The 19,683-nt window shown below is 35.1% G+C and overlaps 1 protein-coding gene across 4 annotated transcripts; it reads right to left on the bottom strand.

The window, feature by feature from the left end:
• Nucleotides 1-366: 366 nt before the first annotated feature.
• Nucleotides 367-18,600, bottom strand: phldb3 (pleckstrin homology-like domain, family B, member 3). Of its 4 annotated transcripts, none has more exons than XM_026283402.1 (16): nucleotides 18,348-18,600; nucleotides 16,911-17,061; nucleotides 12,916-13,058; nucleotides 12,740-12,841; nucleotides 12,130-12,267; nucleotides 11,094-11,222; nucleotides 10,654-10,821; nucleotides 7,122-7,232; nucleotides 5,233-5,334; nucleotides 5,084-5,165; nucleotides 3,748-3,916; nucleotides 3,368-3,452; nucleotides 1,675-1,815; nucleotides 872-1,079; nucleotides 694-779; nucleotides 367-605 (listed from the first exon to the last, which is right to left on the bottom strand). In XM_026283402.1, exons 2-16 carry the CDS (start codon nucleotides 16,921-16,923, stop codon nucleotides 471-473), a joined length of 1,812 nt encoding a protein of 603 aa, XP_026139187.1. In that variant the 5' UTR covers nucleotides 16,924-17,061; nucleotides 18,348-18,600; the 3' UTR covers nucleotides 367-470. The 4 variants fall into 4 exon arrangements, with proteins under 4 accessions (XP_026139187.1, XP_026139188.1, XP_026139189.1 ...); XM_026283403.1 differs by having other exon boundaries at nucleotides 872-1,076; nucleotides 18,348-18,599; XM_026283404.1 differs by lacking the exon at nucleotides 16,911-17,061 and having other exon boundaries at nucleotides 18,348-18,598.
• Between the last annotated feature and the right edge of the window lie 1,083 nt (nucleotides 18,601-19,683).

The raw sequence follows: 19,683 nt of genomic DNA, 5'->3' as shown, positions 1-19,683 counted from the left end.
ACACACACACAATAAGCCCCATCTTAGTATAATTAGAAGATGCATCTTGATATTTTTTTTTTACAATTTTGTATTTGTTAAACCATGTTTTTAAAATTGTATATAAATATTTTCTTTAAAAATGAATATATATATATATATATATATATTTTTTTTTTTTTTTAAATATATATATATATATATATATATATATATATATATATATATTTATTATTTATAAGCCCCATCTTAGTCCTATTAAAGATGCATTTTGAAAGTGTTGTCCTTCAGGTTTTAGTTGTATTTATTTCAATAATATTTCTTCATATTTCTCCAGAATAACTCCTGCTGGATGAAAGCGCTGCACGTGGAAACACTGACACCTTGTTTGGAATGTAAATATTTATTAACACTTGGCAAAATACAAGAAGAATGATCATTAATAAATAATAGTGTAGTGTAACAGCAGGTATCCCAGCATCCTCTGCTCCTCAGTATCTGCTGTGCTCGTCTGTGGCCGTGACTATAACGTCCATCCAGATCCTCATGGCTTCAGCGCTGTGAGCCGCCAGGAAGAAGAGCCGCTCGTAGGTCTTGACACAGAAGGTGAGGCTCGGCCGCGGAGACTGAGAACCACACGAGAGAACAAACCTCAGACCTGATTCTGTGTGTGTGTGTGTGTGTGTGTGTGTGTGTGTGTGGGGGTGAGCTCACTGATGAAGCTGTGCGCAGATGGTCGTAATAAACCTCCTCGATGGCCTGGAAGTAAATCACACCTTTCAGCTTCTTCTCATCCAGTTCTGAGGAAACAAGCAGAAGAGCGGTCAGATTTCAGCACATGAAATCTGAGTGTGTGTGTGTGTGTGTGTGTGTGATCCAGTGTTTCTGTCACCTGTGTAGTAGGCCAGTCTCTGGTGGTCCAGATCGAAGATGAACCATCTCCTCCTCCAGGTCTTCACTCGTCCTCCACGTTTGGTCAGAAAGCCTCCGCACCTCCGAGCAGACAGATTGACCCCCATACAGCCCGACACGTTATGACCCAGAGACTCCACGTGAGCCCGCAGGTCAAAGTTCACCGTCAGAGACAGCGGGACGCCCTGCTGAACGACATCAACACATCAATCCTTCAGCAGACGCTTTTTTATTTGATTTATAATTAGCTGGAAATGTAGCACTGCATCAGTGTCTCATCAATGGAAGTGAATGGGTGCCGTCAGAATGAGAGTCTGATAAAAACATCACAATAATCCACAGCACTCCAGTCCATCAGTGAACATCTGGAGAAGACAAAACCTGAAACACATCCAGCATTAAGATGATTTTAACTCCAATAATCCATAATAACACTTCCTCACATATCTGTTTAGATCTGTTTAAACGCTGCTTGATCTGTGCAGATTTCTCTCCTGATTCAGACCAGAACACTTGTTCACTGGAGGAAGTGTTATTCTGGATTGTAGACTCTATGTGTTTGAGTTAAAATCATCTTAATGCTGGATGTGTTTCAGGTTTTGTCTTCTCCAGATGTTCACTGATGGACTGGAGTGCTGTGGATTATTGGGATGTTTTTATCAGACTCTCATTCTGACGGCACCCATTCACTGCAGAGCATTGATGAGGACACACACTGGTCCTGATCTCAGAGGAGCACATGTAGTTGTTGTTGGTGCAGTGTTTCGGACTCATCAGAAGTACCTCCAGGTCTCTGTGTGTGGAGCTGGTCTGCAGTCGCTCCTCCTCAGCGTCTGGCTCTGGTCTGGATGCGTCCGTCTGTATTTTGGGAGATTCCTGCTCTCTGTGTCGGTGTTGTTCTGCCAGCAGCCGCTGTCTCTCCTCCTGTGTGCAGACGGACACCACGTCACGACTCTGATTCAGACCTCAAGCCTGGCTTTATTTAGAACGGCTCAGTGCAGGAAAGAAGTGTGCATTTGGAAACCAAATCTAGTCTCAGTATTGACTTCTTGTTTCACATCAGCGAGTCTAAGAACATCTCTTACGATGCTGCTTATCTCTAAATCACTTGAAATGAAAGTGTGTGGTGATGAACGAATAAATGTAAAGGTGTGAATATCCGTCATGTGATGATCAATGATCCAATCACAGAAGACGCTGAAGCAACAGCAACAGCAAAGTGATTTTACTTAAATGCAAACACACACGAGTCTCCTCTGAGATCTTAACAAATGATGAGCAATATTGCAAAAGCTCAATAAAATATTTATCAAGTACTTTTTGGAGCATTTTTAAATCGAGTTCTTTTTTCAGTATTGTTCATAATGTGTAATGTTCACACGTCTTATAGACAACAAATCAAGGTTTTCTTTAAATGTGATGTACATGTGAATGCATTTTTTTGGGACTGAAATATATGCATTTTCAAAAATATATACAGTACAGACCAAAAGTTTGGAAACATTACTATTTTTAATGTTTTTGAAAGAAGTTTCTTCTGCTCATCAAGCCTGCATTATTTGATCAAAAATACAGAAAAAACAGTAATATTGTGAAATATTATTGCAATTTAAAATAATTGTTTTTAAATGTATTAAACTTTAATTTATCATTTATTTCTGTGATGCAAAGCTGAATTTTTAGGATCATTATCACATGATCCTTTAGAAATCATTCTAATATGAGGATTCATTATCAAAGCTGGAAACAGTTCTGCTGCTTAATATTTTTCAGAACATGTGACACTTTTTTAGCATACTTTGATGAATAAAAAAAGAAGCTATGTTTTTGAAATATAAATATTTTGTAATAACAATAAACACTACTGGTCAGTACTTTTTTTCTTTCTTCTTTTTAAATAAAATCAATACTTTTATTCAGCAAGGATGTGTTAAATTGATAAAAAGTGATAGTAAAGAAAACCAATTATTAGAATATATATTATTAGATTTTTATTTTTTTGAATAAATGCAGTTCTTTTTAACCTTTTATTGATCAAATATATTAGACAGCAGAACTGTTTCCAACACTCATAATAAATCAGAATATTAGAATGATTTCTAAATGATCATGTGATCGACTGATGTTACATGTGACACTGAAGCTGGAGGAATGATGCTGAAAATACAGCGCTGCATCACAGGAATAAATTTTTTTTTTTAAGTATATTCAAATAGAAAACTATTATTTTAAGTTGTAATAATATTTCATAATATTACTGTTTTTTCTGTATTACTGATCAAATAAATGCAGACTTGATGAGCAGAAGAAACTTCTTCCAAAAACATTAAAAATAGTAATGTTTCCAAACTTTCGGTCTGTACTGTATATATATATATATAAATTGGTGATTGGTAGAAAATATATTTTGAAACATATCCCCAGTTTCAGTATATTTTGATGTAATGAGGTGTGTTGAGTTGTGGATCAGACTCACTCTCTCCTTCAGCAGACGTTCCCGCTCCGCTTTGGCCTCTCGCAGCTTCCTCTCCATCTCCACTAAATCCAGGAGACTCTGTGGACTTCACACAACACAAGCAGTGCTTACAGATACACTTCTAAACAAACCTCATAACAGCACACACAGACGAATACAACCATGACTGAGACTATTAGATTTACTCTTAATTATAACTTTTGATTTTACAGAATTCCACTCACACAGTTTAATGCATTTACACACAGATTCATACACCTCAGATAAAAGCCTTCACACACACACACACACACACACACACACACACACACACACACACACACACACACACACACACACACACTCTCTCTCTCACACACACACACAGTGTTGTGGTTCACCTGGGGGCGCGGGAGGTGTTGGTGCTGTTGCTGGGTGTGTGTGATCTGTTGGGGTCGCTCTGCTCTGCTCTGGGTCCAGTACGGTGTCCATTACTCAGTCTGTGCTCCAGAGGGAGACGAGGAGGCGGAGCCTGAGAGGTGTGTCTGTCTGGAGTCATCCGCACCAACACTGACAGCAGAACAACATTCACAGTCCATCAGTAATCACACGCTTCGGCTCGAGAACATCTTACAGGGACGCTTCACATGGAACATCACACACACACGCACACACACATACACACGCACACACACAAACACACACACACACACACACACGCACACACACACACACACACACACACACACACACACACACACACACACACACACACACACACACACACACACACACAGTTTACTTTGGCAACTGCAGTATTTCAATAAAACTTCTCAGTAACATTTTTCCCATCCTTCTTTCCAGCATCAAGTGCAGTCACGTCCCATAATGCACTCATTATCTCTTCAGATCCTCACTGACTCTCGTTGCACAATGTGTGTGTGACTCATAATGAAACACATGCACCTTCACACAGGGTTATTATCAATAACTACAACCAAAACCATGCAAATTAATTCTGTTATTACAAATAAAAAGCTGTAATTTGAACTGTTACACCTCTAATACACACACACACACACACACACATATATATATACACACACACACACGACACAAAAGGAGATATCTTGAAGAATGTTGGTGACCACAATTTTTGACCATATAATGGAAGCCAATGGAAACCGAAACAATCATTTTTGTGCAAATGATGACAGAATAAATTTTTTAAAATGAACTGTCTATTTAAAAAGTGTTGCATTTAGAAACAACATTAAAAAAAAAAACATTTAGGAAAGAAATCTGAATCAATCGAATTTAATTTGAACTACACTTTAATTAATTAATTGAAATAAACCTCAACTGAAATATTATAAAACATAAAATAACTTAAGACATATATTTCATTTCATTAAACAAAAAATAAAATACAACGTAGAAGTAAAAAAAAACCATCATAAAAATGACACACACACAAAAAAACTAAAACTAACTGAAAAGAAAACGAAAATAAAAATCTAAAAATCAAAACAACATCATTATCTGAGTGTAACTGGACACCCAGAGCTCCACAGACGGTGTTTGATTGATTTCCCGGTCAGATAAACGACTGAGGAGTGTACGAGAGTGTGTTCCAGTCACACAGACACACCTCGATCAGAGCCGAACACTCTCTAATCACAGCTAATGAGCCGCGCTTGTGCTGTCTCCCTGACTTCAGCAGGTGTTAGCGCTCACCTTGAGCCGAGAGCGGTCGGTCTGTGTTCTTCCTGTGAGAGCTGCGTCTGCGAGGAAAACTGGATCCGTCCTTCACTGATTCCTACATCATAATGAACACAGTCAGCGCTGAAACTCAGTCAAACCTCGCTTACCTGCTCACACAGTACCTGTGCTGCTCTGTGAGTGGCCAGAGGACTGAGTGACATCACACAGGGGGAGGAGCCAGTGATGTTGGACCAATCAGTGAGAGGCTTCTTCTCTTTCAAAATCTACAAAGGCAAATGTCCTTGATGTTTAGTGAGTGCCACATCCTGAGCAATGATATTAGCCAAATAAACTGCTGAACACACACACACACACACACACACACTGTAGTCACTATGATCCCTGGCTGAACAGCACTAGTGAGAATAGTTGAGCAGTTCTGCAGCTGTGTGAACATGACAGAGTTAAACGTTTCTCTCTCTCTGACTCACACACACATGAGCGTCTGCGAGGAACACACACTCTTCATCTGCTACACACACACACACACACACACACACACGCACACACACACACACACACTTCTTCAGTTCAACAGTGTTAGCAGTCGCTGTGCTCTCAATCCCGTGTTACTGATCCTCACAGAGCGTGTTATAACACACAGAAACTCTCACCACTGTCCTTCCTCTGAGAATCAGTCTCTCTCTCTCTCTCTCTTCTTCTCTTCTTTATTTCTTCACTAACTCTTTCCTGCACTCGAGCGGATCTCTAATCACTGTGACTTCAGCACTAAAGCAAGGCATCGCGGTGCTCAATATATAACCCATCCAGAATGGAAAAGAACACAGTCTACTCCACTTTACTGCAATTCAGCAGATTTCCAACTAATCTGGTCAGTCTGCTGTCGCTCACATGTTTTCACATTCACAGGTCAGAGTTCACCAAACTTACCGTCAAAATACTGTGATATTAGCATGGGCTTGCCATTTATATTATTTAGATTTTGCATTATGTTGTTGTATATTTTTGTGTTTAAATGTAAGTTTTTTTCATTTTAAAGTTCAAGTAATTTTCTTCGTTTTTAATGTCTCTTTAGTTTTTATACATTTTTGTTTCCGTTTTAGAGTTTTTAATCACTTCAACTTGAACTAAATGAAAATGAGAACTAAGTGAAATAAACTAAGTTTAACTTGTTGTATTCTATGAAAGTTCTGTTTCATTCCAATTCACATAAATGTTGTTTAGTATTCTTTGCTTTAGTTATGGATAATAACACTGGCTTCGGAGAAGTGTGATCTTATCTCATTACTATACCATCTTAGTATTTATTAATCGTTTTTATTTTTGTTTTTATATTAAAATTTTTAGTTTAAGTTTTAGTCATTTTGTTGTTCGATTTAGTCACTTTTATTGCTTTTTTAATATTTTTTTTTTATTTCTGTTAATGTTCCATTTATTGCAATTAATGCAAATGTTTTCTTTGAGTACTTATAGTTTTGATAACGCTGGCTCAGGACAGTGTTATTTTAGTATCATTCCTATACTGTCTTAGTATTTACTTATATTTTGCATTAGTTTTCATGTTAATATTATTTTTTATTGTTATTTTAATTAGTTTTAGTAAATTTGTTTGTCGTAGTATTTACAAAAACTTTGCATAATTTATTTTTCTATTTTAATTAATTTTTTTGTAAATTTGTTTGTCTTAGTTCTTATTTATATTTTGCATTAGTTTCCATTTTTAGAATTTTTTAATTTTAGTTCAAGTTTTAGACTTTTATTGTGTTGTGTTTGATTTTGTCAATCACGTTTTTATTTTGTTATTTTAGTACTTTTAATAAAAATGAGAAAAGTTGTCTCTGCAACTAACTAATGTTTAATATTTTCTAATGTTATATCTGTAAATTGAAGTTATTTGTATCTTTAGTTCTATTTAACGATAAGAACACTGGATGAGGAGTTCAGAAGCACATATAAACCCCACAGACACACACTGAAGGAGGAACACGAGCCACATCTACAGAAGATCATGTTTCCGACCTCTAACAGAAGCAGTGTGAAGACGTCTTACCCTCTGAGACTTGTGCTGCAGCTCCTTCCTCTCCAGTCTGAGGGAACTCAACGCTTTATCCTTCTCTTTCTCCATGTCCTCCAGCTGCTTCTCCAGCTGCTGGACTCGTTCCTGCGAGACAAGATCGTTCAGAGGTTTCGAGCGTGAACAGAAGCCACACGTTCAGCAGTGATCTTCAGTCTGGTCTGGTTTGTGTGGCACTGATGTATGATGTGCTCAGAGAGACTCAGGGTCAGAGATCTGTCATCCAGAGCAGCTGAGCCAATGAGATCCGCACACAGTGTGCCTCAACTACATTACACTCAGTACACACTGCACACTATACACCACACTGCACATTACACACTACATACTGCACACTACACACTGCATACTACACACTGCACATTACACACTGCATACTAAACACTGCACACTATACACATTACACACTACATACTACACACTGCACAAGACACAATGCACACTACACACTGCACACTACACACTGCATACTACACACTGCATACTACACACTACACACTGCATACTACATACTACACACTGCACACTACACACTGCATACTATACACTGCACACTACACACTGCACACTGCACACTGCATACTACACACTGCATACTACACACTACACACTGCATACTACATACTACACACTGCACACTACACACTGCATACTATACACTGCACACTACACACTGCACACTGCACACTACACACTGCATACTATACACTACACACTACACACTGCATACTAGATACTACACACTACACACTGCATACTAGATACTACACACTACACACTACATACTAGATACTACACACTACACACTACATACTACACACTGCACACTACACACTGCATACTATACACTACACACTACACACTGCATCTAGATACTACACACTACACACTGCACATTACACACTGCATACTAAACACTGCACACTATACACATTACACACTACATACTACACACTGCACAAGACACAATGCACACTACACACTGCACACTACACACTGCATACTACACACTGCATACTACACACTACACACTGCATACTACATACTACACACTGCACACTACACACTGCATACTATACACTGCACACTACACACTGCACACTGCATACTACACACTGCATACTACACACTACACACTGCATACTACATACTACACACTGCACACTACACACTGCATACTAGATACTACACACTACACACTGCATACTAGATACTACACACTACACACTACATACTAGATACTACACACTACACACTACATACTACACACTGCACACTACACACTGCATACTATACACTACACACTACACACTGCATCTAGATACTACACACTACACACTGCACACTACACACTGCATACTACACACTACATACTGCACACTACACTGCATACTATACACTGCACACTACATACTACACACTGCACACTACACACTACACACTACATTCTACACACTGCACATTACATACTATACACTACACACTGCTTACTACACACTACACACTGCACACTACACACTGCTTACTACACACTACACACTACATACTATACACTGCATACTAAACACTGTACACTACACACTGCATACTACACACTGCACACTACATACTAAACAGTACACACTGCTTACTACACACTACACACTGCACACTACACACTGCTTACTACACACTACACACTGCACACTACACACTACACACTACATACTATACACTGCATACTAAACACTGTACACTACACACTGCATACTACACACTGCACACTACATACTAAACAGTACACACTGCTTACTACACACTGCACACTACACACTACACACTGCACACTACACACTACATACTATACACTGTACACTACACACTGCACACTACATACTAAACAGTACACACTGCTTACTACACACTACACACTGCACACTACACACTGCTTACTACACACTACACACTACATACTATACACTGTACACTACACACTGCATACTACACACTGCACACTACATACTAAACAGTACACACTGCACACTACACACTAGACACTACATACTAAACAGTACATACTACACACTACACACTAGACACTGCACACTACACACTAGGGTAGGCAAGTTTATTTATATAGCACATTTCGTACACAATGGTAATTCAAAGTGCTTTACATAAAAGAAGGTAAAATAAACAAAAAAATAAATACAAATAAAACAAGCAATTTTAAAACTTTGAAAATGATGAAAAAATTGACTTATTTAAAATGAATTTAAGAACGGTTAGAAATAGAAAATATAGTGCAATCAGTTCGGACATTGCACAGTGCTCATTCAACAAATGCACAGCTAAACAGATGGGTTTTGAGTCTAGATTTAATTGTGCCTAGTGTTTTAGCACATCTGATCTCTTCTGGAAGCTGATTCCAGCTGCGGGCAGCATAGTAACTAAAAGAGGACTCCCCTTGTTTTGTGTGAACCCTTGGTATTTAAAAATTTGTCTTTGCAACTAACTAATTTTTTATATTTTAATAAAAATCCTTATCTTTATTCACAAGGTAAAGAAGTAATTTTTCTTTATTAATGAACAACCCAATATATATATAAAAAAACTCTTTTTTTCCTCTTTAGGAAAATTTACATTAATATTGCTGAAATTGCATACATTTATAACCATGGAAACTAAATCCATTGAATGCATTTACTTGCCAAATTACATTAAAAATGCAAATATATAAATAAAAAAAATAATTAAATAATAATATAAATAAACTAAATAAATCAAAAATCAATTTAACTTTATAAAAAAATAAAATAAAAACAAACTAAAACTGAGGCATAAATAAAAATAAAAATAATACCTAAATATTGCATTCCTGTCATGCAACTTAACTTTTAAGTTTGAGCCAAACTAAAGCTGAAGCATGACGCAAGCCTTCGGTCTTCTAGCAAGGCTTTGTGGCTTTCAGTGGACAGGAACATAACTTGGAACAAGAACTAGAGTCTAAACACATGTTTCTGCAACATGAAATTAGAGTTATTTGGAGAATAAACCCTCTTAAATGTTTCTTTATGTACTGGTCTGTGTGTGTGTGTGTGTGTGTGTGTGTGTGTCACAGAGAGAGAACGAGACATTCTCTCTCTCTCTCTCTCTCTCTGTTTTTAATACAATTAGTTTGTTTACTGCATCATGTGACAGTGTTTGGTGTGTCAGCAATACTTCTGCTCACGCTCAGTGCTGCATAACATACTGATGACATAACAGCCAATGAGAGGCCAGTGTGAGCGACACAACAGCCAATGAGAGTGACCTATTTGGGAAATAACGATGTGTAATAAAGACCCACTAAATTCCTTTCAGAAAAAGAATTTCACAACTGTGATTGGGACAGATGTGTGCATATAAAGTGAAGTACTAACAAACATAGACTTTAAGCAAATGAAGTGAAGAGCATTCAACAAATCCTTCTAGAGAGGAATGTAAAACATGTGAATGATGCTAGTTAAACCGGACCGTTTCCTCTCACCTGAGAAGCATTGCGTGTGTGCTGTACTCTGGTTATCTCTCTTTCGATGACCGTTTCTGTTTCTCCGTCCTCTCCTGCTCGCTCCTCTTCCACTCCGCTCTCCAGCTCCAGGATGTGGAACTCCATGTCTTCAAACGCTCGCACTGTGACCTCCAGCGCATCCTTCTCCTGGAAACCAAACACATGCTTGAAAAACTTAAAAAAATTAGAAATATTATTCCAATATGACTGCTTTTGCTGTACTTTGGATCAAATAAATGCAGGCTTGGTGAGCATTACAGACTTCTTTAAAAAACATGAAAAATCCTAATGTTTTCATTGTATAACTATATTTATGAGACTATCTCATCCGTCAGAGGTGGATATGACAGTCCACTCTCAGGAAATGAAACACCTAATGATTGCCTCATTAAACTCTGAACAGCAGTGTTGGTGTTCACCTGTTGCAGTCGAAGCAGAAGCTGTTCTCGCTGGTCTTCTGGCTGCGAGGGAATCTGTTTCTCCATCTCCTCACACCTCCTCTTCACCTCCTCCACCTTCAGACGCTGCTCCTCCAGCTGAACTCGCTCCTGAAGGACAGCATGTCTTCAGCTCAAACACTAATCATTAGGGATGCACGATACTGGATTTTTCCCAATATCCGATATGCAGATATTTTGTAACTAATTATTCACTATATCCGATATTTTGCACCTCATTTTTCACTATATCCGATATTTTGCACCTCATTTTTCCCTAGATCCGATATTTTGCACCTCATTTTTCCCTATATCCGATATTTTGCACCTCATTTTTCCCTAGATCCGATATTTTGCAACTCATTCATCCCTATAACCGATATTTTTCATCTAATTTTTTCCAATTTCCGATATTTTGGCCGATATGCTTATATTTTGCACCTCAATTTTTCCCAATATCCGATATGCCAATATTTTTCACCAAATTTTCCCAATATACGATATTTTGCACCTCACTTTTCCCGATATGCCGATATTTTGCAAATCATTTTGGCTGATATCTGATATATTTCCTTTTAATTGAAAAGACACCAAGTCTCTCCTGAGTGGAAATTATAATCAAATTATTTGTAATTATGGTTACTTTTTTACAAGAGCAATTTTTTTTTAACTAAACAATAATGAAGTTATTTGAACTATAAATAAACTATATATCAATCGCAGCACATTCCCCTCAGAATGATGCAGTAGTAACCTTTACATTCACACACCCCAAACCCATTCTGCTCTGCATTCTCAGTTTAAAGGCAGTAATCCAAAACAGTGAATCCATTCAGGCAAAGTTTTCTTCAAGAATGAGACTCACCCTGAGCACATGTGAGTTAATGTATTCCTCTTATAGACAAGACACATTGGGATAATTTTTCATACCGTGCTGATGCCGATAAATTCTGATATCAGTCTGATAATAACCCTACTGTAATCATGCATCATAAAGCTGAACAGATCAGATGCAGACCTTGTGTCCGATGGTCAAGCGCTGGCTCTTCCGCTGCCTGTCCTTCTCCTGCAGAACCTGCAGCTGCTCTGTGTATCTGCGCAGACGCTCCTGCTCCATCTGCAGCTCCCCGCGCAGCAGAGCCACCTCCAGCTGCAGCTGCACCACAAAACACTCCTTTACATCACATCACACAGCCGCAGAAAGCATAACGTTTCACCAAAACAAGAAGTATCATACAAAAGCATCAGTTGCACACCAAAAAACACGCATGGATCAATAACCTTTTCATTTACAGAAAATAAATCTACTACAGTGCTAATGGCTGTTAGATTGAGAGGATAATTAAACACAGGGCAAAGATGTGTCCTTTTTAAAAAAGAGAAACTCTGTTTGATGAATTTAAACATCTGGCAACCCAAGCATGAACACTCACAGAGGTCTAGGATTTTCCTTTTTTTATTGAAGAAAAAAAAAGATTATATATATATATAAATTATTATAAAATAGATTTGAATCTTGTCTGTTATCGTCAATGATATTGCATGTTAATAGAGTCACAGTTAGTGTTTAATGATGTCGGCAGCGTCTCATCTTAGTCATGTTTTTCATCATAGTTCTCGTTACTCACCTCAATCTTTAGCTCCTCCCTCTGCTGGTCGAGCTCTGTGATTCGCTGCTGCAGCATGGAGGGTGATGTCAGCGAGACTCCGCCTCCCTGTTTGACTCGATGCTGGTTAAGCACAGAGCGAGAGATGAGTGCGGTCGATCCGCTGGACTGGTTATGAGAGGAAAGCGTGTATTTACCCGTTCGCTCTCTGTGCTGCTGCCCTCTGTGTCTGACTCCGCCCCCGAGGAGGCGGGGCTCTGCTCCACTCTCATGATCCACGGTGATCTCCGGACCGGGTCCCATTGACTCTTCTGCGTCTCCATATTGTGTCTGGGCATGTCTGATTACACAGGAGTGGAGACCGGTTACAGTAATTCAATCCGGCTCCAGGGAGGCAGTAAACAGTGGTCAAATGACAGATGCTCAAACTAACATGCACTGAACACGGTAAAAGTGAAATCCTGATGGGTAAACAGAGTATAATCTGTTCTAGAGGTTGCTTTCTTAGATTAAAGAGCAAAAAATTTTGCACAACAGCCATTAATTCACAGGTAAAATGTGTTACAGAAATGCTCAACACTGGCATTTTAATCTAAATTATTACTATTGAAATATTCATAACATTATTTAATTGCTAAGTAAAACAATAACTATCATTGTCTGTTTAAAAAAAAAAAATTTTTTTTTTTAATATTGCTATTAAAAACTAAAAATGTAAGTTAAACAATTAAGTAAATTTTAAAAACAGTTTATTTGAAATAATACACACTTTTAAATAATTTATTAACTTTAACTTAAAAGGCAAAACTATTAATCATTTAATTATTAAAATATTATATATGTGTGTGTGTGATTTTAATCTAAATCTAAATGATTAAAATTAATATTTACTGCTGGAGTGTAATAAATACTATCATTGTGCCAAAAGGCAGAAAATGTAAATAATTTACTATTAAAGTATTTATTGACTGTAAATATCTAAAAATGTAACATCAATATTAGCAAATAAAAAAACAACATAAGTAATTAATTATTTAATTATAGTGTAATAGTGTAATTAAAAAAATAATAATTTATATCTATATATATCTATATATATATATATATATATATATATATATATATATATATATATATATCTATATATATATATATATATATATATATAGATATATATATGCTTTTTTTAGCTTAGCTATATAAATATATATATTTAATTAAATTATTATAATTTATTAATATATATTTTAATTTGTATTGGCTATAGAACACTTAAAAATCAGGTATAATTAAGCAGTACTGGTCAATATCTTCTAGTACAAATCAAAGTGGGACAGAGAGCGATAGGAAGGCCACAGGAAAGGCAGTGAAGATGAAAGCAGGATGACAGACAGTAGATCAATAGCACTGCTTCTTCTCCAGCAGGTGTTTACACATCAAGGCCAGTGTGAATGACTCTGACTCCGAGTGTGGGAACAGACTCCGAAGCGTTCCCAGCCTCTCCCAGATCTGTCCGTCACACCGGCCCGGCCTTATTAGGACTCGCAGCACACAGATAAATATAAAACTCCAACACACCGGAGGAAGTGGCTTCTGAAATGTCACAGACCGGTTTCATATTTCCACAGAGAGAGAGAGATTGAGTCTGTTCCCAGAATAACCACAGCCTCTCTGAACACACACACACACACACACACACAATAGCTTGTTTAAACAGAAGGCCTTCATGACAAAAGCAGGTCTCATTGTGTGTGTATTTACTACATGTACCGTTGATCAAAACTAGACCTGGCAGGTTCTAACTAACAGCTAAACCCTGATGAGATGACAAACAAAACAGACTTGTTCCTCCAATACGACTTCTCTGCAAAGATACGTGCGATGCTCATACGATATATATTAAAATTACATTTATATAAAATTATATAACATCTGCTATTTGTCTATTAGAGGGCATCTTAGAAAAAAGCTTAATATAAAATAAATATTTAAAAAATATGAGATCAAATTTGATCTGCTCTTTGGCTAAAAGTATGCAGTAAAATATATAAAAGTATAAAGTACAATATAAAAATAAAATAATAATAATTGCATTTGCATCTTTGGCTCTTTTTAGAAGGAAGCATAATATAAAATAAATAAATAACACATATAAAATAATATAAATCCTCTTTGTAGGTGTTTGGCTAAAAGAAGCCATTGCGGAAGACAGCATAATATAACATATAAATATTACATAATAAAATAAAATATTTTCTACTCTTTGGCTAAAATAAGGTCTTAAATAAATAAAAAAATATTTTTAAATTTATAATATATAATATAAAATATAATATAATATTATAATAATATATAAAATAATGTAAAATACATTTTACCGTTTTCTTAGAAGGTATAATGTACAATTTAAAAATTAAATAGTAAAATAAATATTTTCCGCTCTTTGGCTAAAATAAGGTTTTAAATAAATATTGAATTTAATTTTATATTTAAATATTTAATTTAAATATACACATATGTAATAAAAATATGACAATATATATAATAATGTAAAATAAATGTTATCCGTTTTTGGCTATAAAAGAAAGTGTCTTAGAAGGCAGTATGATATAAATTATAAATATTAAATAATAAAGTAAAATATTTTCTGCTCTTTGGCTAAAATAAGTTCTTAAATAAATAAATATTTAATTTTATTTAATATTTAAATATATTTTATTTAAATATAAACATATTTAATAAATTATATAATATATATAAAAATATATAAAATAAATGTAATGTTTCATATGTTCTATGGATATAAAAGAAAGTGTCTCAGAAGGCAGCATAAAATACTACAAATATAAAATAATTGTGTATAAATTAAATAAAAATAATAGAAAGTTTGATTTGCTAGAAGTCAGCATAACAAATAATGCAGCCTAAATAGACAGCTCCCTGGGTGTTAGTGAAGCAGGAAGTGCACTTAAACAAGTGTGTAAACACTAGTTAGGTTCCCTAAAGCCATCTAATGTGCTGTTTATGTGGACACAGAGCGTCCAGCAGTGATAGTGAAACTGCAGATGTGAACGCTCCGCTCACTTTAAACACTGGAAAGACCGGAGGGACAGAAACACAGTAATTACAGAGGAGTGTCAGATAAACATCAGCTCCTGATCATTACTAACAGCATTCCCTCACAGATGCTCACTCGCCATTCCTAGGAAAACGCCTCAGAATTAGGGGATTACCATGGTATTTGTTCAGTGTATTCCCAATCACTTTACAGAATTACATGATACTGTCATCATCATTTACATGGACCTACTATACTATACTATAATATTACCACGGTATCTACAGAATACTACGGTAAAAGACCAAATAACATGGGTTTACAATTGTACATGATGACAATGATCATCTACATGACGGTATTTACAATAAAATAAAAATAAAGTCAAACGGAGCCACAAATATAATCATCCTAAAATTTTATAGGAAGCTATCTTTAAAAAAAGAAAAAGAAAAAAAAAACCATCATGTATGGAGACTCAATTTCTAACATGAAATATTAATACTATAAATATGTCTAAAATATTATTTGGGAAAAAGTGCATTTCTGTATAGTTTTTGACTACACTTTACAGTTACATATTATTTATAGAACTCAATTTTTATTTGAGCCATTTTTATTTATTTTAATCAAATTATTTATTAGTTTAATTGTGATTTAAAGTTATTCAAAATGATAATTTATTTTATAATTATACTAATTTTTTATTAATTATTTATATATTTTTTAATATTTATAATAATTTTTTTTCCAGCTAATGTGATGTATAGTATACAAAAATAAAGTGAACACTTGTGTAACAATATTTAATCTTTAAATGCCCTAAAATGTGAAAACTGTCACATTTTACTAAATCATCATTCTACATCTTTTCACTTGGATTTAAACTTTAAAGGAAAAAAGGTAAATATTCCCAAAATTATGGTATTATCATATTATTTCTCCAGCAGTATTTCAAGCAAGCCTCAATACTCTCGTGGTAAATGAACAGAATACTACGGTACTACTACTAATATTGTGTTACACTGAGAATGTGTAGTATTTACTATTCAACTATTTTTGCAGAAATTGCAAGTAATTTTCCCAAATAATTAGAAGAAATGGCTCGTAACACAGAATTAAACAGCATCTCACCTGTGTGCAGCATTCCTCAAACTAAGCTGAAGAAACACACTCGTTTAGCACGCCTCGTTATTATAATTACACTCTCCAGCCGGTCAGATCCGCTCCAGCAAAACAGTATTACTGTGATTCTGGGGTGTACAGTCTTTCTGAGGCCACACATCTACACACATCACCAGCAGAAAATATATAAGGCAGTCTTATATTTAAATCTACCGTATAAAGACCCATTTTACACTCAATATTCATTTTGTAAATATTATTAGAAAAAAATGTTTTATTAATATAATAACATTATTCTATTTACTATAATACGTATTATTTATTTTAATTTTAGTTATATTAATTATTATTTTAGTAATTTTCTAAAATTTTTATGTAATTTACTGAAGATTTATTTTAATCAAATTGCTAATTTAATTAAACAAAAACGTAAACTTTTTTTTATAATTTGTATATTATTTAGTTATTTTAGACGTATTTTAATATATATTTTATCTATGTAATTCACATTTATTTTAAACAGATTACATGCATTTAATTTTGTTGCATTTCTTACACTGTTTTTCTCTAAAGTGACTGACAGCTGACATAATGCTAACCCTAATTTATTTTTATATTTATTTATTATTTGATTTAAATCCAAGTACATGAGTTTGCTAGATTGTAATTTTTAATTCTTGATTTACATTGGGGTTTTTTTCTGTTAAAAAGTAACTAATGCCTGACATGATGCTAACCATAACCTGATTTATTTAACCAAATTTTAAATATGTTTACATCTACTTTTATCTTTAAATTTTACTGTTTCATTTCATTTATAAAAAACAAATAAACTATATATTTATATATATATATGTATAAACAGTTGTTGTTTTTTCTCTGAAGTGATTGACAGCTGATATAATGCTGGTTTATACATAACAATGACATCAAATATGATTTATACAAATGTAGTGAACACTTAAAGTTACATAATATTTACAGTAAATCCAATAAACATCCATCACTAAAACTGTTGGCAGATAAACTGACGCAGTAAACACATTTTAATTAACTTTCAGAGTAAACTACCGTAGTCTCATTAATCATAACTGGTTTAGTTTGATATTTACAATGTTTTTAATAACGACTACGTTAAATCATTAAAGTGTTTTTATTTAATAGTATTTCACTATTATAAACCGTCTCTAGAGTTTAAACCGAGCAAGTTTAGTCAAGGTTAGTTAACGTTACCGGTAGTTTAGCTTCAGAAGGCGGGGTTTAGTAGCTGTCAATCATCTCTGTCAATCAATCACTTCAGTCAAGAATTAAAATATCTGATTCTGAACAAGAGTTAAATACTTTTACATGATTCCCGGGGAAGCGTGCGATTAATCGCGTCGGTGTCGCTCTTATCAGCGCGTCTGGTTTATCGATAAACTGATAAACGTTCCGATCATAACTTACCTGAGAAGAACTTCCGCTTCAAATCCGCCAACGGTCCTGGAGTCTGATGACGACACAATAACGAGAAATAAACTCCAGAGCGGCTTTAAACGGGCTTTTCATGTGAAGTGATACCAGCGGGATTTCCAACTTTCACTCAGTAGTGTGTGTGTGTGAGAGAGAGAGAGAGAAAGAGAGAGAGTGTGTGTTTGTGTCACAGTGGCCGCGTCTCAATCTCTATAGCCCCTCCTACACAGACAGCGTGTGGGCGGCGCGCTCGAGCCAGCGTCAGGATCACGTGACGCTCTAGCACGCTGTCTACACAGGGCGCCAGACTAGGATTTAAAACACAGCCCGGTACACAGGTTCTCTAAATATAACATAAAACACCCCTTGTAGATTTATTGTGGCTTTAAGTAATATTTTCAATCAGATTTTTGTTCATTTTTTAACAGTTTTATGTATTCCATATAGTAAAAAAAAATTCAATAATAATTTCACGATTTTTTAAATGTTTTTTTTTTTTTTTTAGTTTTAGTATATCAATATTAAACTCAGTTAAAAATATTTTCTTTGCAAATAGCTGAAATAAAAAGGTTTTGGCAGGCTATTTTATTTCAGTCAACGTTTCAGGTAATGAAAGTGTTTTTAGTTTCAGTTTTAGTTAACTATAATAACACACGCACACAAACACACACGCAATATTATATTTTTAAATGAGACAATTCTTGGATGGATAATGACATGAAAGGAAAGGGAATAAAAAAAAACAATTATCTCGAATTATCTTTATTCAAATGAAAAAAATCAGTCTGATAATTGCAATAATTAATAAAAATCAGGAAATGAGCTAAATCGTTATTTTATTATATTATTGTATAAACAATCAGGTTCATTAGCTGTGTTTGACCTCATGTATCTTAAGGGTTTTTAAGAGGAATGACCCTTAGCTGCTGCTCAGTTCACTTCTGAGGGATTGACCGAAACCATGTGATTTTCACATCTAGTGCACTCATAAACCTGCAGAAGTGAGTCACTTAAAACAGAGCCGAACAGTAAATCTGAAGATATTTGTACTGAAAAACATGACAAAAACACTTAAGAATCTTTATTAAGTTTTCTTATTAACTATTACTGTCACAGTACAAGATCTGTAGCACTTAAAATAAATTCTATGATTACGAAATATTCTTAAAAAACAGGCACAAACACAAAAGTAAATGCATTGTTCTTTATGAATCAAGCGTATGAATCGTGTTTGCAGTGCACCAGTGCTGATGACATCACACTCCTGTCCTTGATCTTCTGTAGTAAAAGCTTTAGGTCTAAAATTCAAGACGACAGAAACTCCGAGATC

The sequence above is a fragment of the Carassius auratus genome, chromosome 16, assembly GCF_003368295.1.
Source record: "Carassius auratus strain Wakin chromosome 16, ASM336829v1, whole genome shotgun sequence".
Classification (NCBI taxonomy): Eukaryota; Metazoa; Chordata; class Actinopteri; order Cypriniformes; family Cyprinidae; genus Carassius; species Carassius auratus.
This window is presented reverse-complemented; position numbering and strand designations above follow the sequence as displayed.

What these genes read in the sequence shown, in the direction of transcription:
- phldb3 (XM_026283402.1), bottom strand. An exon ending in GCTTGACCATCGGACACAAG is followed by an intron (nt 11,223 to 12,129) that starts GTCTGCATCTGA and finishes GCTGTCCTTCAG; the next exon opens with GAGCGAGTTCAGCTGGAGGA. An exon ending in ACACACGCAATGCTTCTCAG is followed by an intron (nt 7,233 to 10,653) that starts GTGAGAGGAAAC and finishes CTTGTCTCGCAG; the next exon opens with GAACGAGTCCAGCAGCTGGA.